Source organism: Chionomys nivalis, chromosome 12 (genome assembly GCF_950005125.1).
Source record: "Chionomys nivalis chromosome 12, mChiNiv1.1, whole genome shotgun sequence".
NCBI classification, from domain to species: domain Eukaryota; kingdom Metazoa; phylum Chordata; class Mammalia; order Rodentia; family Cricetidae; genus Chionomys; species Chionomys nivalis.
In genome coordinates this window covers 60,981,263-61,004,743 of record NC_080097.1, presented here as the reverse complement: position 1 = coordinate 61,004,743, position 23,481 = coordinate 60,981,263, and the positions used below count along the sequence as shown (strand labels likewise).

At 45.4% G+C, this 23,481-nt stretch overlaps 2 gene segments (V, D, J or C); both read left to right on the top strand.

Annotated features, from left to right (window-relative positions):
• The window catches only part of LOC130885018 (T cell receptor delta constant-like), a 179,394-nt gene extending 169,664 nt beyond the window's left edge, over positions 1 to 9,730 (top strand). Inside the window, 4 exon segments of the C gene segment in view lie at positions 6,946 to 7,224; positions 8,050 to 8,115; positions 8,446 to 8,559; positions 9,563 to 9,730. Of these exon segments, the coding sequence occupies positions 6,946 to 7,224; positions 8,050 to 8,115; positions 8,446 to 8,558 (458 nt within the window).
• The window catches only part of LOC130885019 (T-cell receptor alpha chain constant-like), a 463,384-nt gene that overhangs the window by 376,048 nt on the left and 63,855 nt on the right, over positions 1 to 23,481 (top strand).

Sequence of the window (23,481 nt, the reverse complement as noted above, 5' to 3'; positions counted from 1 at the left end):
CGTAGGTCGGGTTCTGGTTCTGGTCCTCTCTCTGGTCGGGAACTAGAGCCACAGAACTTTGCTCAGATGAGCCTCTCTCACTCTCAGAGGAAAACAAGTTGTTGTCATGGTGTAGAAAGGAGGGTTAGAAACAATGAAAAGACACGAAAGAAGCCATTAAATGTACTCTATCAGCTCTCTGTCTATTGAGAGATGATTGATCTGTCATCTTGGTCTCTTTTCTTTTTCCTTGAAAACTTGCATTAAACCAGAAAGGTTGACTGCAGACTAGGTGATCCCCAAGATCCCTTCCTCATCTTGGTCTCTTTTCTTTTCTTTCTCTTTTCCTTTGAGAACTTGCATTACACCAGCAAGACTGGCCACAGAGTAAGTGGTTCTCCAAGATCCTATCCTAGCCAGGGTCACGCTTACCTCTTCTGTTAGCTCTGAGTCTGGAGACTCTGCACAAGGCCTCGGGGACCCATATTCACCCCAGAAGCACAGCCACTGGCTCCAGAACAGTAGAGAAGTGAGGGAGTTCTCCTAGAGGCGCTGCCCACGGGTAACACAGTCCAGGGTTTGCAAATCCAGGCTCTACATTCAGTGATTTGGCTACCAACAGTCAAGAGCTGGAGCCAAGCCAGAGAGCAACAGTCTTACAAATGACCTCCAAAATGCCAAGTCCAATGGGGCAGCCATAACCTCTTACATGGTGACATGGGAGGTTTCTGTATTCTAGAGGAAATGAAGTGGGAAAGGTGCAGAAAAATAGGAAGTCTGGCAGTCCTAAGTGACCGGTACTCTCAACTCGGTCTCTGCATTTCAGAGGACAATAAAAACTTAAGGATTTTTATTTATTTAATAGCTAAGGGTTCTCCATTGCCTATTGCTTCCAGGGATTTGCCTAGTATCCTTATTTCTAAGGAGAGGAATGCCAGAGCAACGAAAAGAAGGAGGAAAGCCAAGTTATGTTATAGTGATTGCAGCCTGATTGATGTTTGGCAAATTGCATCTGAGTAAAAAGTACTGTGTTTCAATTTCTCTTTAAACCATTTCTACTTGAAATTCGGAATTATCTTCTGTGTTAAGAGTCAAATCTCTGAGGCTGCTCCTTTGGGCAGGGGAAAGAAGGTTGAAAATTAAACGCTTACTCTCTGTTGGGCCACTGACCACACATCCCCGCGATACCCTACTTTCTTCTCTGGGTTCTGCCGGCAGTGGTGGAACTTAATGTGATGTGTGAAGCTCAGGTGGGGAAAGTAAGAATTTTAAATCAAGTCTTCAGGTCGGAGAGCTTCTTCAACTTTGAATAATGTCCTGAACTGGCAGTCTCTTTTCCCTGGCTCTAGCTCTGCCTCCTGAGTTTGGTGAGAGATCGTGTGATCCACGTAGTCACACGATTACTACATTCCTGAGACGTCCATCTGGCTCCAGAATCAGAAGAAATCATAAGACAAAAGTAACCAAGGACAGCAGCACAAGGACCTCCCTGACCCACACCACACAGCACTAGAGGGGTCCTGTCAAACACGGCCACTTTGCTACTCAGCTTTCAGGTCTCTGGCCCTTTTCTAGGCTCAGCAATTGGGAAACAAACTCATTACTACCATGAAACTCCCTGAGTAATGGAGGAAAAATAGGACTCAAGTCAGGACACACTATCTGTGGCTCAAGAGAAAAGAACCAAAGTATGAGAAAATGATGTTTCTAAGGCCTCCTGTCCTTGCCTTTCAGTCAGGGTAAGAAAGTTAGCATTCTATCTCTGTATCCCACTATTGTGCTTTTCTTGGAAAGCCTTCTCAAAAACATGGGACCTCAATTTGACTTCTTGAAATCAGCTGTCTGTCACCCTCTCTTGCCCTGCTTCAGCCCAGCGCCGGCACCTCTGAGATGGAGGCATCCTGCTCACTTTCCTACCCAAACGTTCAGCTACTAGTAGCTCAAAGAAGGACATTCTGTGTACTCGGCCCCCTGTCCTATCAAGGACAACTTTGTAATTCTCTGAACTGTGGGCTCTACAGGCTGAGACACAGGCTGTGAGGAACGGCACAGATGTTCAGACTCAGGCCCAGGGCTAGTCCCAGACTGGTTATCTGTAAGGCAAGGCTATAATGTGCTCCTGGAACACCCGGCAGATGTTTTTTGGAGCTGGCACGAAGCTCTTTGTGGAGCCCCGTAAGTTGATCTTTTTCTTTATTTCTGTGGATAATTTGAGTCCTGAGAGTAGAGCTACCACCCAGTTTATCTTACAAATTATAATTAGTAGATTCGCTTACATCTCAGAGACAGAGTGGAGCAGAAGGAAGGGGGCCAGCACGAGGACACTGAGCTGTTCACATGCTTCTCGAACTGCTTTTATTTTTAATATACAGACGCTAAAACTCTAGTCCTCATTTATTTCTGAAATCTTCAGGTCAACCTAGAAAACAGAGGAATCTTTTTGAAATTATACTAGTCAATGTAGCACTGGGGGGAAGGGAGGCAGTCACAGGCGCGCTTGGCCTCAAACTCCCCAGGATGTGGCTTGTTTCTTACACACACCGGCTGAGCTGACTAGTTGGCATGCCTCCTGACAGAGCACAAATATCCCTCCGCTAGGAAGGCTTTGGAGACAGGTGGTTAACCCGGTGAGAATAACCAGGTAGAGCAAACCTTAGGGCTTAAGTGAAATCCCAGACTGGCAAAGAACCGTGAAATTCTGAGTGGCATGTGTTATAGATGCCACAGTTCCTAGAGAACCAATGGGATCATAAAGAGCGTGTAGAGAGGGCGGTCTCTTATCTCTCTGCTGTTTGCCCGCATGTAATTTTAGCACTGTATGAGTGGCTTAAGAGAACGGCTGAAAACAAAAAGAATGATATTGTCCAAGTAAATACATTTGAAAGAGAGCGTTGAAATACAGTCATATTCATGGAATAATAAGAGATTATTCTCAAAGATAAACAATGAGATCTTTCCTTTAAATGTTATCTTCAAATATTTGTTTAAATCAAATGCCAAGTAGACTAAGTTCCATACGACAACTACATGGAGTACATTCTACATCTCTAAATACAAAGGGTCAGTTCAAACCAGACAGTTGTTTTCTTTGGTTACCATGCCAACCAGAGGCCAGTGAATTGATTGAATAAACTTTTCTTTCAATTATTTTAAACATATGGATCTTAACTTAGGGAGAGAGCCTGAGAAAATGTTTTACTAAGTCAATGCTCTGTGTCCAATTTGAAACCCCAACAACTACATTCAAATCTCAGCATGTGTGTGCATGCATATCTCCAGACATCCACCTTGCCAGCTAGATTATAATATTCATGCTATTCAGAAATAATCTCCCTATCCCAAATGTTAATTGATGATAATCTCTTGATGCTTTTAGATTTTAAAATCCCACACAAGCAGTTGGGCAAAAGGATTAAGTGTGAAGTTAGCCTTAACTACTTAGAGAGACCCTGTCTCAAACAGCAAACAGCAAAAACACAAGCAATCTTTCACTGTCCAATTTACTCAAATTGAATCGTGCTCTTGAATAACTGACAAGATGGGTTTGAGTTTGCTTTGGTTAGTTTGATTTTTTTTTTTCAATTTGAACCAATTTCTAACTCCTAACTCCCTTGAAAATCAGCCACAATACATTTCAAGCCAAAACAGGATAATGAACAAGAAATGCCATGCTCCTGGAAGGAGGCAAGTAATGAAGACTTGTGGTTTCCAGCCGTTAGTGCTGAGGTTATCAGTTTTACTGTCAGTGACTTCAGTGTGTAAGAAAACAAAACAGGAAATAAAAAAAAGCAAAGATTTTCTCACGAGGGTTGAGAGTGAATATTGTAAGAAACTCTTTAAAAAACAAGAAAGAAAGAAAGAAAGAAAGAAAGAAAGAAAGAAAGAAAGAAAGAAAGAGAGAGAGAAAAAGAAAAAAGCAAATCTTGTCTAGAGCTAAAGCCAAAATAGTCAAAATCTTGGAAACTTGTCTCCTTTCCTGAGTGCCAGATCCCCATCTTTCATTTGAGCTTCTTGGTGAAGAAAAAATAAAAAGAATTATTATGTAGACATGAGGAAGCCTTCTCAGGACAGCTTGTTCTCTTGAGCTTGCCCAGACCCACCGTCATCTAATTATACCCCCAGCACTCGGGAGGCAGAGGCAGGCGGATCTCTGTGAGTTCCAGACCAGCCTGGTCTACAAGAGCTAGTTCCAGGACAGGCTCCAAAACCACAGAGAAACTCTGTCTCGAAAAACCAAAAAAAAAAAAAACAAAAAAAAACTAATTATACTGCGAAGATCAGCAGCCACCTTCCTTCCCATTAACAACCACTCCTCTCAACCAATCCGGACCAACTGACTTGGTCAGAGCTTTACTACCATGGACCCCATGGCTAAAACTCAAACCCAGACTCTGGATAGAGCACTAGAAAAGTCAATTCTTTTCTACTTGCATATGCACTACCAAGATTTTCTGTTTAGTAAAAGACCTGCTGTCTTGATCATAATCCATAAGAGATAACATACATTGTAATTCAACATAGTTTTCATTTGATACCAACAACCCCATCTCTTTATTAGCAAATACCATGGGCGTATCAGCTCTGTTCATGAGAGAAATTACTGTTGAAAGTCAGAAATGAGTTTTAGGATTAGAAATCTGTTCACAGGTCAGTGGCTGCTCCTTATTGTAGGTAAGAAGAAGGCTCTTGCTGTTGTGGTTATTTAAAGATAATGTAGAATCCAAGTCTCTGTGGACACAAAATTATCACAATGCAGAAACTTTGATCAGGCGGTATGAGAATAATTACTGTCTTTCTCAAAGTGTCAAAACTGCCCGTTTTAAGGAAAGAAAAAAGTGCATACCTAGAATAATGCTGGGTTATGGTCAAAGCAAGGTATGAGGATTCATTTTTGGGACCAGCGTTCATTTCGCAGCCCCTTTAGAATAAAGTAAAAACTAGGTTTAGCTTGTTCTATTTACTTTCTGAGAATGATAGCTGTTATTTGCTGATGGTGTGTGTCTCCAGTCCTAGCATTCAGGAGACAGAAACAGAAGAGTCATGAGTTCAAGACCATCCCTGACTATACAGCAAGTTCAAAGCCAGTCTGGGATGCATGAGACCCTGTCTCCAAAGAAATGACTCCAAGGAGGTAGCAAACACCTTTAGTTTCACCACTTAGGAGGCTAAGTGAGGTAAAAGGATTAAGAGTTTGATCAGCCTGATATACAGTTAAAGACTATATCAAACAAACAAATAAACAAAAACACTCAAATTGTGTAGTAGGCAGGCCCTTGGGAAAAGAATCGGTATCCAAACAAATGGAGAGAAATCCAGCTTTTTCTTCCAGTGCAATCTGTTCCAGTCTACAGAACAGGGAAAACACCTCACAGTAACTCCAACTGCCACCCTCTGAGTTTGAGTTGATTATGCAGACCTTTCTAGAAGTCTGCACTTTTTTTTCTTCTTTTTCTTTATTAATTAATTTATTTAATTATTAAAGATTTCTGCCTCTTCCCCGCCACCACCTCCCATTCCCTCTCCCTCCCCCAATCAAGTCTTCCTCCCTCCTCAGCCCAAAGAGCAAGCAGGTTTCTCTGCCCTGTGGGAGGTCCAAGGACCACCCACCTCCATCCAGGTCTATTAAGGTGAGCATCCAAACTACCTGGGCTCCCACAAAGCCATTACGTGCAATAGGATCAAGAACCCATTGCCATTGTTCTTCAGTTCTCAGTAGTCCTCATTGTCCGTTATGTTCAGCGAGACCGGTTTTGTCCCATGCTTTTTCAGTCCCCGGCCAGCTGGCCTTGGTGAGTTCCCGATAGAACATCCCCATTGGCTCAGTGTGTGGGTGCACCCCTCGCGGTCCTGAGTTCCTTGCTCGTGCTCACTCTCCTTCTGCTCCTCCTTTGGATCGTGAGACTTCAGTCCAGTGCTCCAATGTTGGTCTCTGTCTCTGTCTTCTTTCATCGCCTAATGAAGGTTATTATTCAGGAGGATGCTTATATGTTTTTCTTTGGGTTCACCTTCTTATTTAGCTTCTCTAGAATCACGAATTATAGTCTCAATGTCCTTTATTTATGGCTAGAATGTCAAGTATGAGCGCCTTCCATAATCTCCTCCAAGGGCTTCTATATTTAAAATTAACCAACTGATCCAGACAGACATTCAGCCTGACCTCAGTTGTCCAACTAACTAACAAATCATAGATAACTAAAATCCAGCTTGGTTATTAAAAACTGTTTGTATGTGCACAGGTAGACATGTGTGTGCAGGTGCACGCACACATGAGCACAGGGAAGCCAAAGGACAACACTGAGTATTATCCTCAGAAATACTACCTATCTCGTTTGAGACAGAGTCTCTTGTTGGCTTGAGTTCACCAATGAGGCCGGACTAGCTGGTCAGCAAGCCCTGAAGATCCCGTCTTGGCTCCCCAGTGCTGAGATGACAAGCACTTGCCACCATGCTGGCATTTTTATGTGGGCTCTAGAAATCAAACTCAGGCCCTCATGCTTGCAGAGCAAACACTTCACCAAATGAGCTCTCCAGCCTTCTTTGGGTTGGGGTTGGGGTTTGGTTTAGTTTGATACAGGGTATCATATAGCCGAGACTGCGCTGCTACTCAAGGGTAACCTAGAACTCCTAATCCTCCTGTTTCCACCTTCCTGCTGGAATCAGTGGTATATAGCACTATGGTGGGTTTATGCAGTGGCAGGGATCACACCCAGGGCCTCATATTAGATCCTCAGTTCTAGAAATTTCTTTATAGTTGCTACACCACATCTCTCTTCCAGTCCTATCTCCTTTCAGCTCCTTATTAGAAGCCAAACTAACTGTCCCTTCTTTCCTCTCACCTGGTCCATACGTCTATGAAAGGCTATCAGGGATACCACTAACAAGGTATAGAGTGTTCTAGATTCTAGCAAACACCAGTTTAATTCTGCTAAGGCTGTAAGTTATCATCTCAGTTGATTATATTTTCAGAAACTCAGCCTCTTACCAAACCATCTGTTTTCATCATGAAAAATGGAACGAATGTTGCCTGTCTGGTGAAGGACTTCTATCCCAAGGACGTGAATATAAGTCTCAAGTCATCCAAGAAGATAGCGGAATTTGACCCTGCTATAGTCATCTCCCCCAGCGGGAAGTACAGTGCTGTCAAGCTTGGTCGGTATGGAGATTCGAATTCAGTGACATGTTCGGTTCAGCACAACAGTGGAACTGTGCACTCGACAGACTTTGAACCACATGAAAATTCTCCTGGTGAGTATCTAGCTTAAAGGAGCTAAAACGGAAAAACTGGAGGAAAAGAGAAGCAGGCAGTGTGAGCCCAGCATAGATTACTTCTGATTTAGCATTATGCTGAAGAAAAAAAAAAAAAGCACTCATCTCTGGCTAAGAAGGAATTGCTCTGCGTCTCTCCTTATCCCTCATCTTCACCAACCACTGTCTTTTTCATATAAATGTCTGGCACCAAAGGTATTATTTTCTTTTTTTTTTCTTTTTTTTTTTTGTTTTATTTATTTATTTATTTATTAAAGATTTCTTTCTGCCTCCTCCCCGTCACCGCCTCCCATTTCCCTCCCCCTCCCCCAATCAAGTCCCCCTCCCTCATCAGCCCAAAGAGCAGTCAGGGTTCCCTGCCCTGTGGGAAGTCCAAGGACCCCCCACCTCCTTCCAGGTCTAGTAAGGTGAGCATCCAAACTGCCTAGGCTCCCGCAGAGCCAGTACGTGCAATAGGATCAAAACCCAGTGCCATTGTTCTTGACTTCTCAGCAGTCCTCATTGTCCACTATGTTCAGTGAGTCCGGTTTTATCCCATGCTTTTTCAGACCCAGTCCAGCTGGCCTTTTAATCCAAAAACCCCACAAAGGTGGTTGTCTCATCATAGGATTGAAAATCTTTGTTCTGCCTACAGATTAAAGAGCATCTTGATGTTGTCTTGATGATGCCAAAAATCCCAAATCGAAGGAATCCTGTCTGTATAAACAGCTATATGACCCTCTTGTCCTCAGTTTACCAACCCAGAGTCTCCTCTTTTTGCTTCTTGCTTGCCAACTTAATCTTGACCACTGTTGTTTTTTCTAGATGACATAAAACTACCAGAACAGGAAAGTGCCACACAAACTTCAGAGACTTGCCATGGCTCAAAAGGTTAGCTCAAACAAAGTGGTTAAAACAATTTCTGTCATTGTCACCTGAGACCTCAAAGCGTCAAACTTCAAAAGAAAACAAAAAACCATACTGAATCCACTGGTTCCCCGACTCCATCCCAGCAGAGCTGGCCAGGCAGTGAGCCGGTGTTTCCCTCCTGTCTGGGTGGGCACAGGAACCTGAGGATTGTGAGTGCTGCCTAGCACCACGCTGAGTGTATAGACCAGGAAGAGCTATGGCCATTTAGAGCAGACTGGTGACAGTTGTTGGCACTGTAGAGAGAAATCTGGCCCCTCCTGAAGCCGCTGTTTTACTTTTATTCCATCATAGTTCACAGCAAGAATGTAAACATGATGTCCCTCGTAGTGCTGGGGCTACGGATGCTGTTTGTCAAGAGTGTCGCCATCAACTTTCTCTTTACTGCCAAGGTACTCTTCTTTTAAGGTAAGAATTGCTCACTTCCTATTCACAACTCCACCCCAATTATGCTATAAATTGGGAAGGATGTTTGGAAATGGTAACAAACAAGGAAAGTGTGGTGATTCTGACTCTGTCCCATAATTTTAGCACTTGGGAAGCTAAGGCAATAGGATTGATGTGAATTCAAGACCAGCCTTGATATATAGCATCAAGCTGGCCAGGGTTATGTAGCAAGGCCTTGTTTCAAAAGAAAGGAGAAGGTAGGGAGAGAGGGATGGAAGGAGAGAGAGAGAGAGAGACCACACTAGACTTGCCTATGAAACTCATCTTTCCTGGGGCTGGAGAGATGGCTCCGTGACTAAGAGCACTGACTGCTCTTCCAGAGAACAAGAGTTCAATTCCCAGCACCCACATGACAACTCACAATCATGTGTAAGTCAAGTTCCAGGTATCTGATACCCTCTTCTAGCTACCACAAGCACTACACATGCATGGTTCACAGACACACGTGCGAGTGAAACACCCATGCACATAAACAAAATAAAATACTCCTCCCCTTATTTTTCCCAGTGTTTCCAAATGTTTATCAATTTCTGTTCAAGGAATGACCCAAAATTTTGAGGGTTGGATTGATCTCTAAGTACAGCCAATAATTCCCAAAGGGGTATCTAGCCCCACCTGCTACTGAACTCGCAGTCCGGAGACCACAGGCAGCACAGCAGTATAAAGAATGTTGCCCTAGGCATCAGAAAACCAAGTTTTAGTCCTGGCCTTGTGACTAGGTCCCTGATTCCATGGCCAGGTTGCTTACCCTCTCTGGGCCTGGGTTTAAGAATGGTTACAAGAAAGCCAATGGGTTTGATTACTATAATGACGAGCAGAACCTCTGCCACGTTCCACAATTGATTAGTGATGTCTGTAGTGGTGCAGCATAGGGGGTACCCACCATCCCAAAATGACATCACCCCTGCAACCCCTTCCAGAGCTCAGGGTCTATAATTCTATAACGACTTTCCTTGACTTGCAGGCTGGCTGGCATGAGGAGACTATGATTCCTAAAAGAAACCAAAAGCTTACAAAGATGCTATACCCAAGGCTTCCAGCTCCTTAGTGCTTCGAACTGACCCGTCACCACTGCATCTAAAGGGCTGCTAGGAAAACCAGCTTTTCTGTGACAGCAGCAAGCCTAGCTAATCCTCCAGTCCAGTAGAAAAGCAAAAACCCTGGGGAGTGGGGTTTGTGGGCCTGGCTTTACAGGCTGCTTTATAAAAGCATAGAAAGCTATGAAAATATAGACTTGTTTTCTTTTACCCCTATAACTGTTATACTTTGAAAACGGTTTCCCTTCTTCTTTGTTTACCCGGAACTAGAAAGTGGGGAGCCGTAAATCACCGGCTTAATTACCCGGGAGGAAAATGGTCTTGGGAGAGAGAACACGTGTCGTGTTAGCTAAACATGGAAAGCTGCACTCAACCCACTCCTAGCCAGCGCCCTCCTCCCTCCCCTGAGGTCAGTATGGCCCACTCTCTGTCTTTGCTCCCACGCCATGCAGGAGAGTTTTCCCAGCAGCACTAGGGCGCCAGCGACTTCAGCACTTTCTGTTTCTCCTAATACTTTATGCTCATCTTTGGCTCCTGAAGGCTCTCCAAGCAGGCAATAAAGCTTCTACAATCACATATAATCATTCTCCACTCTATTACCAAAGATGAAAGTAAAATACAGAGAGGGAGGATACCTCTTTCTGGGAACTGACTTCACGTGCACAAACTGGCTGAGTCCCAGGCGCAGTACTGACGGTAGGAATTGCGACCTGTGCCCGGCCTGCCAACCACTCACTGGGCAGCAGTTTTGGAAGCAGGGACAAGAATGTGACCTCTCTCTTTTTCCCTGTGAAGGCAGCAACTTTATTGTCTTTTTCTGGCCAGTCTGTGCCCTGGGCTTTGACATCACTGGGCACAGATCCTTTCGCCTTGGTCTTTGATGTTGGTGCTTTCCTGCCGTCTCTGCTGCACCTCTGCAGTCACTCACTGTGGGCTGCCTGGGAAGAAGGCACTCAGCTCTATTGAGCTATTAGTCTGCTGGAAGCCAGAGTGGGTATGTCAGTCACACCACAGCTTCCTGACCCAGGCCTGAGGGGCCTGTCTGGAGGACTAGGCCCTGGTTTCCTGCTCTGCTAGCACAGCAGCACCTTCAGTGTGGCGTGCAGCTCTGTTCAGCCCAGCCCGGCAAGGCCGCAGCTTTATTGGTATCACTAAGGTAGGAGCCTGTGGTTTCCTCAGCTACTACAAGAATTATAAAGCAGGGACCATGGTGTGACATGAGCAATTACTCCTGGCAATTCCCCTGCCACCATCAGCCACAGACTCCAAGCCAAAGGAGGTAACAATTCTGGGAGGCCCTGGGTTCAGGAAAATCTAGGAGGATAAGTCAGGTCTAACCAGGGAACAGCAATGACAGCATTCCACACGTCACCTGGTACGTATGAAGACCGCCTAGCCCCAAAACACTCACTTCTGCTCCTGGCTGTGACATCAGAATGCTATCCTGAAGTTGTTAGAAAAGATCGCATCCTCATTTTTCAAATGGAACAAAACAGTTTGCACTTTGTCAAAAGTCATTCAGTTACGCAGATATACTGCTAGGAATGGAACCAAGGTCTCAAGACTGTCAGCCCAAAGTTACTGTCCCAGGAGCTCACTGCATCACCGAAATGAGGACCATGTGTCAATCTAAATGTCACTACATTGAGCTTCAGGACCTCCTCTTGTCAGCAACAAATGAGACAACTCTGACCCAGCAGCCAGGAAAAATATCCTAGCTCATCACAAGATTATAAATTTCTTCCACCAAAATGAACCTCCAAAAGTTTTAAATCGATATTTTAGTTAGCAAACAAATAACAAATTTGATTATAAGATTTTCCTACAGGGATATCATTATCTTCGTGTTCAGATCCACCACCACCCGCATTACTCTCTCACGTTCCTAACCCCTCCCACTGGTCCTCTCCCTCCCAGAAATTGTTCTCCCTCTGCTCTCAAGTGTGTGTGCGTGTGTGTGTGTGTGAGTGAGTTTGTGTTTGTGTGTGTGTGTGAGAGAGAGACGATTGAAGGCAGGATCCAGGAAAGATGCTGCCTTGGGATGGACTGTGACCTGTGGTTTGCTCACCTCATCCTCTCGGTTGCTCCACATACTGGCTACGTTTCACTTACTATGTCTAAAGTGTGTGCAAATTCCTGCCCGAATTCATTTTGATAAGGCCTCCTGGGTCTGGCTGCAACAGAGTTCTAGAAGTACAGCATGGCATCCCTGGCTATCAGGAGCCAGCTGGGAGACTGGGAGACTATTTCCTACTTCTGGGCTCTTCCATCCCTAGGGCTGTATCTAATAACTGGTGGTGTATTTAAGATGCAGACGTTAATAGAGAGAGGTGACAGCATGTCTCAGAAACTGAAGGGGCATCTGTTTCAACATCACACACCAGTTATTCCTAGAGGAAATGGTCTTGTCTCAGGATACCATTGAGCTCCACACTCGGCACCTTAGAAAATGTGTTCAGTTCTTAGACAACTAGCCAGGCATATTCTTCAATGAAGAGAGAGAAACGTTGTCCAAACAAAATAAATAAAATGGGGGTTTCAGAGCACACTCAGGAAGAATAACACGACTAACCACAGCAAGATACAGAATGAAGGTAAGATAGGAGTGGATTTAATAATCCACTTGGAGTCTCAGATGAACGCTTACTAATTAATACACTGCAACGAGTAAGCGATGGTGGAGATACAGTGATGGTGATGTCCCTGGCCTGACACCTGCACCACCCTGATACCCTCACAGCAAACAGCACAGGCTCAAGGACAGAGAAAAGGTATTTCCTCAAGTTGTAGTTCTCCAAAGCCAATCACAGGAGACGCAGGTGACAAAGGCCCAGTGAGCCAGAAGGGAGATGCTCTGCTCCTTGGAAGCCAGAGTCTTCCCCGGCTGTGCCCAGGCCTTTTATTAGCAATCACTTGGGGCACCACTAAAGGCTAGACTGGGATACAGACGACTGAGAAGGATGCCTGACAACCTGAGATGTGACTTCCTGCGGAAGCGGGCCACTCCTCAACTGTGCTCCAGGGGTTTAGGTACAGGCTTCCTGGGCACCTGCATCACCGTGGTGTCTGAAGCACAATAGTAAGTGCCACTGTCCTCGAGCCTCACTGGAGAGATCACCAGGTGGAAGGTTCTGTAGACCCTGCTGTGTCTTACAGAAAATCGACCTTGAACAAAGTCTGCATCATGGGATCTTGTATCGTCCCTGTAAAGGATGAACTGAAAGGACAGATCTTGCCTTCTGCGATACCAAAATAAATCTGGATTTGGAAAATTCCCATCATAAGTGCAAAGCAATGTTACTTCACTGCCACTTGCGACTGTCTTGTCAGGTGAGCTCTGGGTCAGCGTGATACATAGCGCATCCTTGTCTGTGAAGAGGAAATGAGACGAGTAGCTTCTGAGTTCCCAGACACTGACCAGCTCAGAGGAACTCAGTAGAGAACAGGAATGAATGTCACAGGCAGAGAATGACTAGACAGAAGCTAAGCATGCAGGAACAAGGGACCGAGCCTCCAAAGGTCAGAGAAAGGGAGAGGGGTACAGGCAAAAGAAATGTGCCTCTTACAGGTGAACAAAAGGCTGAGAGTCAAGCCAAGAATCATCCTTTAGGTCAGTGCAGGAGGCAGTCCATGGAGGAGGCTGCTGGGAGCTCTTTAGTCTTCACAGGGCTCTGGACAGGCCGGAGATAGACCGGAAATTAAGGGAGGCAGGCAGCCACTCACGTGACTGTCATGTGACTGGGTCAGCTGAAACTGTGAGGTAAGCGCCTCCACGAGGGACTGCTGCGGTTTATAGAAATGTTGGTCACCAACCATCTAGGACTGAGACTTCTGACAGTGAAAATGAGTTGCTTTAAAAATAAATGTGAGGAGGGGTGGAGGGAAGGCAGAGGGAGGTTGAGAAAGTGGGATAAAGGGAAGGAAACTGCCATCCCCGCGATGGCATGCTTTGGCATACTCAATTCATAAAGTAGCTGGCTCTCCATTCCGAGGGTCTCTGATCATAGGCTGGCGCCAGTCCATGAATCACACTTCAGGCAGCCCTGTCTCAGGGCACTTGACCTCTGTCATTCACCTCGTAGAGCTCAATAAACAGAACAAATGGATAAGACCCTGTGTAGTAGGCAATTTGTAAAATCAACGCGCAAGTCCGTCACCCCTCTGTATAAAGGTGCAAAAATGGGTGAACAAGATTATTTCTAACACCTTTTCCAGCCTTGGACCCTACAAGTCTTTGGTTTCTGGTGCTTGAGGGGGTGCTTGCTGATCCTGACAGTGGTTACTGCATTGCGCTGTGTATCTTCCTGTCTCGTGGGACTGTCCACAGCCTACACTTGGCTACAGCAGTAAAATTACTGTCCCAGAGAGAGCTTCCTGGTAGGTAAAATGCAATGAAGCTTACTAAGGTACTGTTCTGTGAAGCCCTGTATGCCTGGGGTGTCTGGAGACCCTGTGCCATCCCCTCCCAGTCATGAACCCCAACAATACTGCTTTCCGTGTAAGCCATAACACAGTATTTAGGAAGCACTGCTCTGGAATCAGAAACACTAATTCGCTCCTCAACCCCATGAGTGTCTGCAAAGGCCCTTCCCTCCCTTTTTCCTACATCTGCTTCATCAGCAAGACCTGTTAGCACTTGGAATCACCAGCCCGTCTCCTTCCCCTTCTCCCCTCTGCCCCTTCATGCAAACATCATCTCTTACAAGGGCCACTGCAAAGAGTCCTAACTGGTCCCCTTGCTTCTGCTCTTGTCCTGAGCCCATCCATTTTCCAGGTCTTTAGAACGCTAACTCTTTGCCTATGTCTCTGAGCTCCTACAAAGCTCTGGCCCTTGCCTCTTTTCCAGCTGTACTCACATGTATTCCTTGCTTTCTCGGTCTTCTTCAGCTGTTATAGCCTTTCTTGTAGTCCTCCGTCGACTTCCCTGTCCCAGCTAGTTCCAGCTGTCTAAAACTCTGGTCCTAGTCCTTCATGAACTTCATTCCAGTGAGATGTCCCTGGCCACTCCACTTGGTTCCTAACTTATTGCCACCCTGGATTACTGGATTACAACTCTATTGGAATGTTCCCTCAGATTGCTATCTGAAACCACAAGGATTTGTTACACATATATATATATATATATGTATATATATATATATATATCCACTTCTTTCTTCAGTATCAACACACACACACACACACACATGAGCTCCACAAGACTAACGACAGCATTCATCTTTTCCCTGATGAAAAGCTTGTCTTTCAATAAGTAGATGTGCAGTAGAAGAAGGCTGCTCCCCTGAAAAGCTCACCAGAGAGGCTCAGTGTGAGGTGCCTGCCTAGCATCCTGAGGCTCTGGTTTCCATCTCCGGGGTGGGGAAGAAAGAGAGAAAGAAGGAGGAGGAAGAGGAGAAAGAGAAGAGGAAAGACTTCAGCAGCTGCACAAACACAAACACAAGAGAGCAGTCAATATTTATTTCAAATCATTGACAGCTAAAATTTACTAATATCTGGAACTCTGTTCTCTCCTTCTACCTTGGGGATCTGGGGGTGCAACTCTGGCCAACAAGCTTGGGAGCAGGGTCCTTCACTTGCTGTTATCTCCCTGGCCCAGGATTTCTTATCTTTATGCTCTCAGTGCTGCAAACATGCTGTCACAGAGCACTGTGCTCCGCTGAAACCTGAGCCCGCTGTGCTCTCTCCCAAATCCAAAGAATCTGGGGAGCATGAGAAATAAGTCTTCATGCCCACTGCTCTTGGGTCTTCGAAAGGCTGCAACTTTTGTATAACTGAGTGAGCCCCAAGTTCTACCCGGATGTGGTAGCCCCCTACTGACTAATTGCCCTCAGAGCAATAGCTTTCTCCCTGATACATTGCTACCTGCAGCCTGAGCAGCTCGCAGGGAACTAGGAGTTTGCGGGCATCACCTACCACCTAAAAAGCAGGATGGCTTTCATAGCTTGAAATCACCTCTCAAGAGGGGTAAACAAAACCTCCTTTATCCTTCAGTCTGAGTCTTGATAACTCCTGTTACTAAAAGAAAGTTGGAAAGAATGTATGAACCAGAAGACAGAGAGAGGGCTGCTGAATTCTGTCTCCTGCATGTGACCCGGCTGCTGGAATCAGGAACTCAGCTGCCACAGTGGCCTGCTCATGGGAAGGGATCTATAAGGCAGAAGGGGAATGGCTGGAGGAGAGGAAAGATACAGAAGGTGAGGTGAAGGGAACTAAAAAGCATTATAGACGCATATGAAATTGCCAAAGAACGAATTTAATTAATAAAATAGGGGAGAGGTTTTGTTTGGGGTGGCTTTGTTTCTGACCTTGCAGCGCCCTCTGCTGCTCTAACCAACCCATCTCCGTAAACAGGTCCATCTGGAGCTCAGCAGAAAATTAGTCAGAGGGAAAACACCCTCTTTGCACATCTGATCTCAAAGCTGCTCTTCTATTTCTATCCCCCGTTCATCTCTGAGACTGACAGCTGCTTCTGTATTGGTCCTATGGGCCCATTCTTCGCCAGTCACTAAAAGAGGACTGGCTTCAAGGAAATGAGATATTACTCTAAGAGACCCAGAGAAGTAGATATTTTTGCTTTCAAAATGCCTAAGCCACAGTCAAGAACAGGAAGGCTTGTCTGGATGGATGTGAACACTAGATATACTGTGGATACTACAAATCCGTGCTGGAAGGGAAGCCTTAGAGGCATCGGGAATGTGTGGCTATGGAACAAGTGTCCAGAGAAAGAGCTTTGGCACCACTGTCCTCCTGTGGCACCTTCCATTCCAAGATGCCCAGGGACAACCTGGCCTGATGAATACCAGGAAGTGCTCCAAAGAAAGGCAAGGGCCAACACATCCCCAAGCTCCTGGTTTAGGGAAAGACCTTTCAGATTTGGGCAAGAATAAGCATAAAGAACCCAACCGTGATCCCACCCACCCACACACCCCGCATTACCCTCTATAATGCTGGATTTTGGGAAAACGCTCTAAAGATGATGTCCTGGATGCCACTTCTGGAGCAGCCTGTGGGAAGGACAGTCTTCATCCTACCAGGTCTTTGTTATCTTTATGATAGAACTGTGTCTGACTCCCAGCAGTCAGATTTCTCAACTGCAATCTGTGGGATCCACAGCTGTTCTCTTGACCAGCAAGAGCCACCAGGCTGCATCTCAACTACCAAGAGCTGACAATTGGTAGTGGCTCCCTGGAGCACACTGGTAAGAAGGATGCTTTGGTCACATCTACACCCAGAGGGAAGAGCACTCTTCTCTCCATAGCCCCACTGTGGGAGCGAGGAGAGGAGGCAGGACCTCACTGTTTCATATTTGCCGTCCACGCATGCAGCGTCATTCCGCATAACGAGTCCTGAAGAGACACTCATCAAAGCCAACTCCCTGCTGGATTGTCCTTTTGGTAAAGGGCAAATTTTCTGATCTCTGTCTTTTCCTTGGCTTCCCTGGGTATCCCACAGACCATTTCCCTTGCTATCAATTGTTATCGTCTGATTCCTTAGAGATAAATGAAGAAGTTCTACCTCTCATTTGCCAAGTCGTTCTTCATGGTGCCATACCCACTATTTAAGAGGGAGAATCATTCCCTGCCAGCCAGTAGCTCCTGTAGGGAGAGATTGCCCGGAGAAAGTCCTACTCTCTTGTGACACACGCAGAGAGATGCAGAAGGTAATGCTGGAACTCAGATGCCCTGAGTTCTAGTCCTAGCCATGACTCAAACCTACCTACAGGACCTGGAGCAAACTTGTCTCTATCCTTCCAGCGAGCACACTGGGAAAGGCAATCTCTTCCAGGTCTCTTGTTCAGCTCACCACTATATTGGGCAGTGAGGCTGACCCAAGGCTTAAGAGTTGATATCACCCCGTGTGTTGCTTGAGTCCCCATTGTCCAGCAGGAGGAGAATGGAAAATAAGTGTGTTTCTTTATTGGGGGTAGCAGAATGTCTTGGTTCAATGTATGTGACTCATTGGAGCCTGGGGACATGGATGTCCAGATGCCAACTTGAAATTCAGTTAATACTGCATCTGGGAGAGAACAGAGTGCTGAAAGCAACCTTTGGCAAAACCATCAATTTGGAAAAAAAAATCTGCCTGGTGTGATAAGATTTTTGAGATCTTATTTATCATCTTCATCCTGAAATGGACTCTTATCCCTCCTTCATCTCCAGAAAAGGAAAAAAGAGCAGTGCCTTCTCAGGGAAGATGGTGTCTCTGAGTAACAGAGGGTGTCTCTTTCTGGGGAGAAAAGAGCTAAGTCGTGGCCTTTGAGCCACGCTGATGCGGCAAGCTTTTGCAAAGGTGCTTGCTTCTGTGGGTACAGAATTCATAGGAACTGGCATCTGAAGCCATGACTGGAAGAGTCATGAAACTCAGCGAATAATATCTGACAGAATTACTTTTTTCCACCTGAAAATTGTTGGAGAAGAGATTGATGTGTTCCTTAGGGAACAGTAACAAAATATGAATATTTAATACATACTCATAATACATATTCAACTTAACAAATGCTTATTAGGAACCCACCGTTTTCCTAAGGATCACCCGAACTGATTTCTGAGAAGATGTTGTCAGCACCAAGAGAGAGACAAATGTTTTATCAGTATTTCAGGCATATGGATGGAACGGTTTTCGTCATGAAGCCAGGACTTATTTAAGAGTGGCCCTGAGTGACATGACTTGAGAAAAAAGCATGTGAAACATGCAATAACCTTCAACAGCAGGTAATCAGCAATGATACTTTCTGACTGGCTCTAGCATGTGTTTTCTTACTTTGTAGGGTAGAGTTCTCTCCCACTATCGCATGTTTTCCTAAGCTGAAATCCGCAGGGAGAAACCATCTGAAGAACAGTGTTTTTGATACTGGGTTCCTGGTACCCAAGAAAGGGCAGGCAATACTCTGTGCGTTTGTGTAGTGGAAAGAGAAACCTGGCCCACTTGGTATACTTGATGGCCCCGGGATCTCCTCTGCTCTAGGTCAGTGGTAAAGAACCAAGAGTCACCCTTCCTGACACCTATAGGACAGCACAGGTGAGAAATAACTTAGTGAGGCTTCCAGAAGGTTTCTCTGATCCTTGTGAATACAGAGAAGAAATCTGGAGCATCCTGACACGCTTGGTCTCTCCCTCCCGTGGCCTGCATCTTAGGCTGCAGTAGTCAAAGAGAGATAACCCCAAATGACAATTCAAGATGCTGGCCTCCACTCCTGCCTGATATCTCTGGAGACACTGAGGAACAGAGCCAGCACTCTGTAAAGAACTCTGGAGTGCTCCATGACTTGTCAGCCCAGCGAGCCTCACTCAGAGGTGCCTCGGCAGCCTCGCTCAGGAAGAGCACCTGGTACTTGGAGGCCTGGAGCAAGCTGCATGGGGAATCACCTTATCCAATGGGAGGTCAGTCTCCCTTCCCAGAGGGTCTCAGATTCAAGGACAGACAGCATGTCCTGCAGAGAAGCAGGAGAAAAAACTACATTTGCAACTGGAGAATTATCTGGATTCCTTTAAGAAACTATAGCTCTCCCTAAGGATTTGGCTCCAAAATTTTGACTTCAAACTCTAAGAAGATCAAACACTAAGGCAGATGGCAGGGTTGGAAACCACCACTTCCCGGTATGCTAAGTAGAGACCTACTTTTCGCCTTTTTTTTTTTTTTTTTTTTTACTTTTTCGTTTGATTTTGTTTAGATGAGGTGAATTAGATGAGCCGGAGGTAAAAATGACACAGCATTTTTTAATACATTAAACCCAGAGAAGCAAATGAAAAACTCCCAGCTTAGAGAATCAGTTCTCAATGACCTCCCAACTTTGCAAATGAGGACAGTGGAACTCAGAGAGGAAGGAAGGGTGCTCAGAGTCACACAGCTGAGCCTGATCTCATGGTCCAGGGCAGAACCCAGTGTCTCTGAACCCTGACCAGTCCAGACCCTCCCAGAATGGAGGAAGACAGCACACTCTTTATACAAAGTTTAGGCATTGATTCCAAAAAGGAATAAATCACTGTGTGTTTGCTGGGGTTGGGCAAAGCTACCTGAGGCAGGGACCATGATTGACAGCAACTGAACCAGATAACAGAAGAGAGGAGCAGCTTCCCGCAGAGACGGAAAACAGAAGCCTGGGTGGAACACTGGCCTTGCCTTCAGACAATGACGTAACTATCGGACCTGCTCGTTGACACTGCGCAGGTGACTCTCGCAGGGGAGCTTAAATTCGGTGAGATTGCACGCTGTGACGGCTTTGACCCGTGGATTACAGATACAGAATTGGCTTGCACAGCCTTCTGGAATCATCAAGTAAGAATCGTATCTCTGGGCACTGCCTCAGTCGCAGCACCCCAGTTTAACTAAAAGAATGGTGTCCCTTCTTCCTCTTTTGAGACCTGGACAGTGGAGGAAGCTTCTAGTCCTTGGGAAGCTCTGCCAAGCCGTTCTCATTAGGTTGCTGACACGGGTTTTTGCAAAGCCCTTCAGCGCAGTGCCCAGCAACAGTGACTCTGAGTTGATATCTGGGAAGGGGAAAAACTCGCAGTAAATCCAGGTAAGTATGAGAGTATCTAACCCTCTTTCTAAATGGGATTTGAGATCTTTTTCATGCCGACTAATGAGCATACGGCTTCTTGCCCTGTGTCTGCCAAGACTCAGGTTTAGTCAGGTTTTTTAAAAAGAGAAAAGTACCTGATCCACCTGCAAGGGGATAGAGCTTTGTCCCACTTCCCACAGGATCACATAACAACCCCCACCCCACGTCAAACCGTCCAGCAGCTCTTCTGTGCCCTTCATGCCGTGCTGGTCTTCAGTAAAGAGACAACTCTAGAATTCTACAATCTCACAGGAATTTCCAAACCTTCAGGTCATTATTTTTAAGGTCATGTGCAATGCATTTGATGTGGAGGAAAATAACAATGAGGGCTGTTAGCTGCCGGCCACACGCTTTCTATGTGTTATCACGCTGACTCTTGATGTGACTCTGAGCTCAGTGCAGCTGCAACCCTCATTTTAAACATGACTTCCCTGTTGGTAAGGATGCTTGGGAGGCAAATAATTTCATAAAGTCCATGCAGTAAGAAAGAGAACTCAAGGGCCAAGAGTAGTGGTCTAACCTGTAAGCTAAGTGCATGGGAGGCAGAAGCACGGGATCACTGCAAGTTCAAGACCAACCTGGTCTAGATTGTGAGTTCCAGACTAGCCAGGGCTAGCTAGTGAGACCCAGACAAAGAAAAAAAGGTTAAATGAATGAAATTGAATAAACAAAAAAGGAAGGAAGGACTTGAGACTTAGTTTATAACCTTTAGGTACCAGAGATGAGTGTTTACAGCTGAGATTATATCTGGAAAGTCACTGGAGCCTCATTCTCCCCAGTTGTAAGAACCAGAGGGGTGTCTCACAGATGGCCCAGCACTGGACAGACAGACTCCAGTCACCCAGCCATAAACTCCTAACCCCCGAGCCAACACTGACAGGCTGTTGCCATTCTCCCACTTTGCAGATAGGGAAATTGAGGTGAAGCAAGTTAAAGCACTTGCCCTTGATGTCAAACTCAAGTCTCTGATCCCAGAGCCTTGAGCTCCTTCAAACTAACTGTACCTGCCAACCAGCTGGATTGATTACTTACCTAATTAACAAGGCAGCGATCTAATAATCTCTTAGGTAAAAGGGCGATCAAATATGTTCCATTGCCCCACTCAGAAACAGCCATGTAACTGCACAATTGCATCATGATTCTGCCTTTGTCCCCTGCACCCCCGGAGACTTGGTAGAGCTCTGGCTCCTGGCAGTTGGCAGGAAAGTCTAGAGAGTATTTGTAAAGCAGTGTGTGGCTGTGGGAACCAAGGAGGATCTCAGAAGCTCGTCTTTGGGAAAGGGACAAAGCTGACAGTAAGCTTGTGTAAGTTTTCATTTCTAGTATTCCAAGTTTCTCTCTGGACCCTGATATGCAAATTTTCTGTTCTGTTTTATAACCCAAGTCCATACCACGGCAGCTTGTTAGCTGATTCCAGTCCAAACAATTTCTGGTGTATTCCTGCCACATGCAGGACACTGCCCTTGACCCTACACGCCCTTTACCTGATAATATGATGAGAACGACACTGGACCACTGCACCAGGAGTGGGGCTACTGTGCACATGATTGTGAAAGCTGCAGCTGGTGGGATTTTCCATGAAACTAAAGGAAAGTCAACCGACTCTTTGGGTTTCTATTTTTTCTCTCATAAAATGGGAGAGAGGGAAGAGAAGGAGTCTGGGCCTCTGTGTTGCTGGACAGGCAAGCAGTAGGGGATGGATGCTAACACGTTCCCAGAAAAGTGACCAAAACTATGAGGAAAAGGGTAGTCCACTGCTCCTCATTATACAAGGCTGGCTTTATCTGGGAGCTTTCTAGACCAACAAGCAAACACTGGGGCTTCAAGGGAAGTTTGGACAACTGAGTTTTTGTAGAGTCATGTGTCATTGTGTGTCCACTGGAAGCAACAGTAAGCTGACATTTGGAAAAGGAACAGTTCTGAGGGTCACACCAGGTATGTTTGATGACACTTACTTGTTTCTAAACCTAAACCATCACTTTAAAAATTCTTTGGAAACAATCACATTACCCACTGACCAGAATCTTCCACTGCATTGCTAACTGGTCACGGTCGCACCATAGCCAGACCCTACAACAGAACCTTAGACTGCTGTCGACACTTTTAAACACTTGGAAATGTTAAGTCCGGTTCTGTTAGGGGGTTATGTCTGACTAAAGGCTGCTGAGTTTTAGCATTAGTGTTCACGAACAAAATGCATCTAGAAAGGAAAGAGGGTGAGGAGAGCATAGACTGGTCACAAGGCAACAGCGATAGGATCACAAGCAGCCTGACCCAGAAGGAGAAAGTGAGGTGCATGTTGGCCACTGAATGACCACCTTCCTTTTACATACATGACTAGGAGAAGCTTCCGTGTTGACACAATTAAGAAATGAACTATCTGGACTCCCTATAATTCAAACTCTTAGAGTCAAGCTAGTTAGGCGAAGTTGTGAAAGATTTTTTTGGTACTTATGATAAAAATCTAATGTTTAGGGGAGAGACAACATTTAAAGCAAATTTCAAATGAGTCAGAAGGACTACGTCTCAGGATGATGCTCACTGCTGTGTTCTAACCGTGTCCTCCCGGAATGTTTGCATCCTTGCCTGGACTGAGTTCTGTGCACCAGAGGAGACCCTTCTGATACTCTCTCACTCCTGTGCTCTTGCTGACAAACTGGTACCTGGGCTTGAAAAAGGACTCTTAGGCCAGGCATCTTAACAGCCCTTCTCTTCACCCCATGAGGCCAGAAGGATGCTTTGGATGCTGCCTCACCATTCTTAAAACAACCTAATCTCTATCAGCTTCAGTGTTGCTGAAATTTTGCTTTGTGAGACAATTTCTATTTTCTACACCAATGGAAACTTTTTTCAAATAATTATTTAGGAGTTAACGCTGCCTCATAATTCCAAAATACCAACTGGGTGTCTCAAAGCAAATCCACTTGCATGGCTGAATTATTATCCACATTTTAAAAGGCCAGGATCAAAATGTCCTCAGAACCACTGTGTTGCCTCTGTTTGACCTTCCTTAAGTCCTTCGTGCTAAAACAGCATCAAGCAGAAAACCATTTAGATGCTGGCCTATATGTCTAGTGGTTCACAGGGGCCCAAGGAGCAGGCAGGTCAGTCGCTGCATTTCCAGACTGGAGTAGCTGTTTAGAGCTCTCCAAATACTAGAAATATAATCAGTAAAAATATACAACTCTATTTTATTTATAATTCTTACACTTCCTAAGGAACTGTTTTAAATTCTCTCCCATAGTGTTGTGGTCTTTCTTTGGGTCCCTCTATTTGTGATGTGTG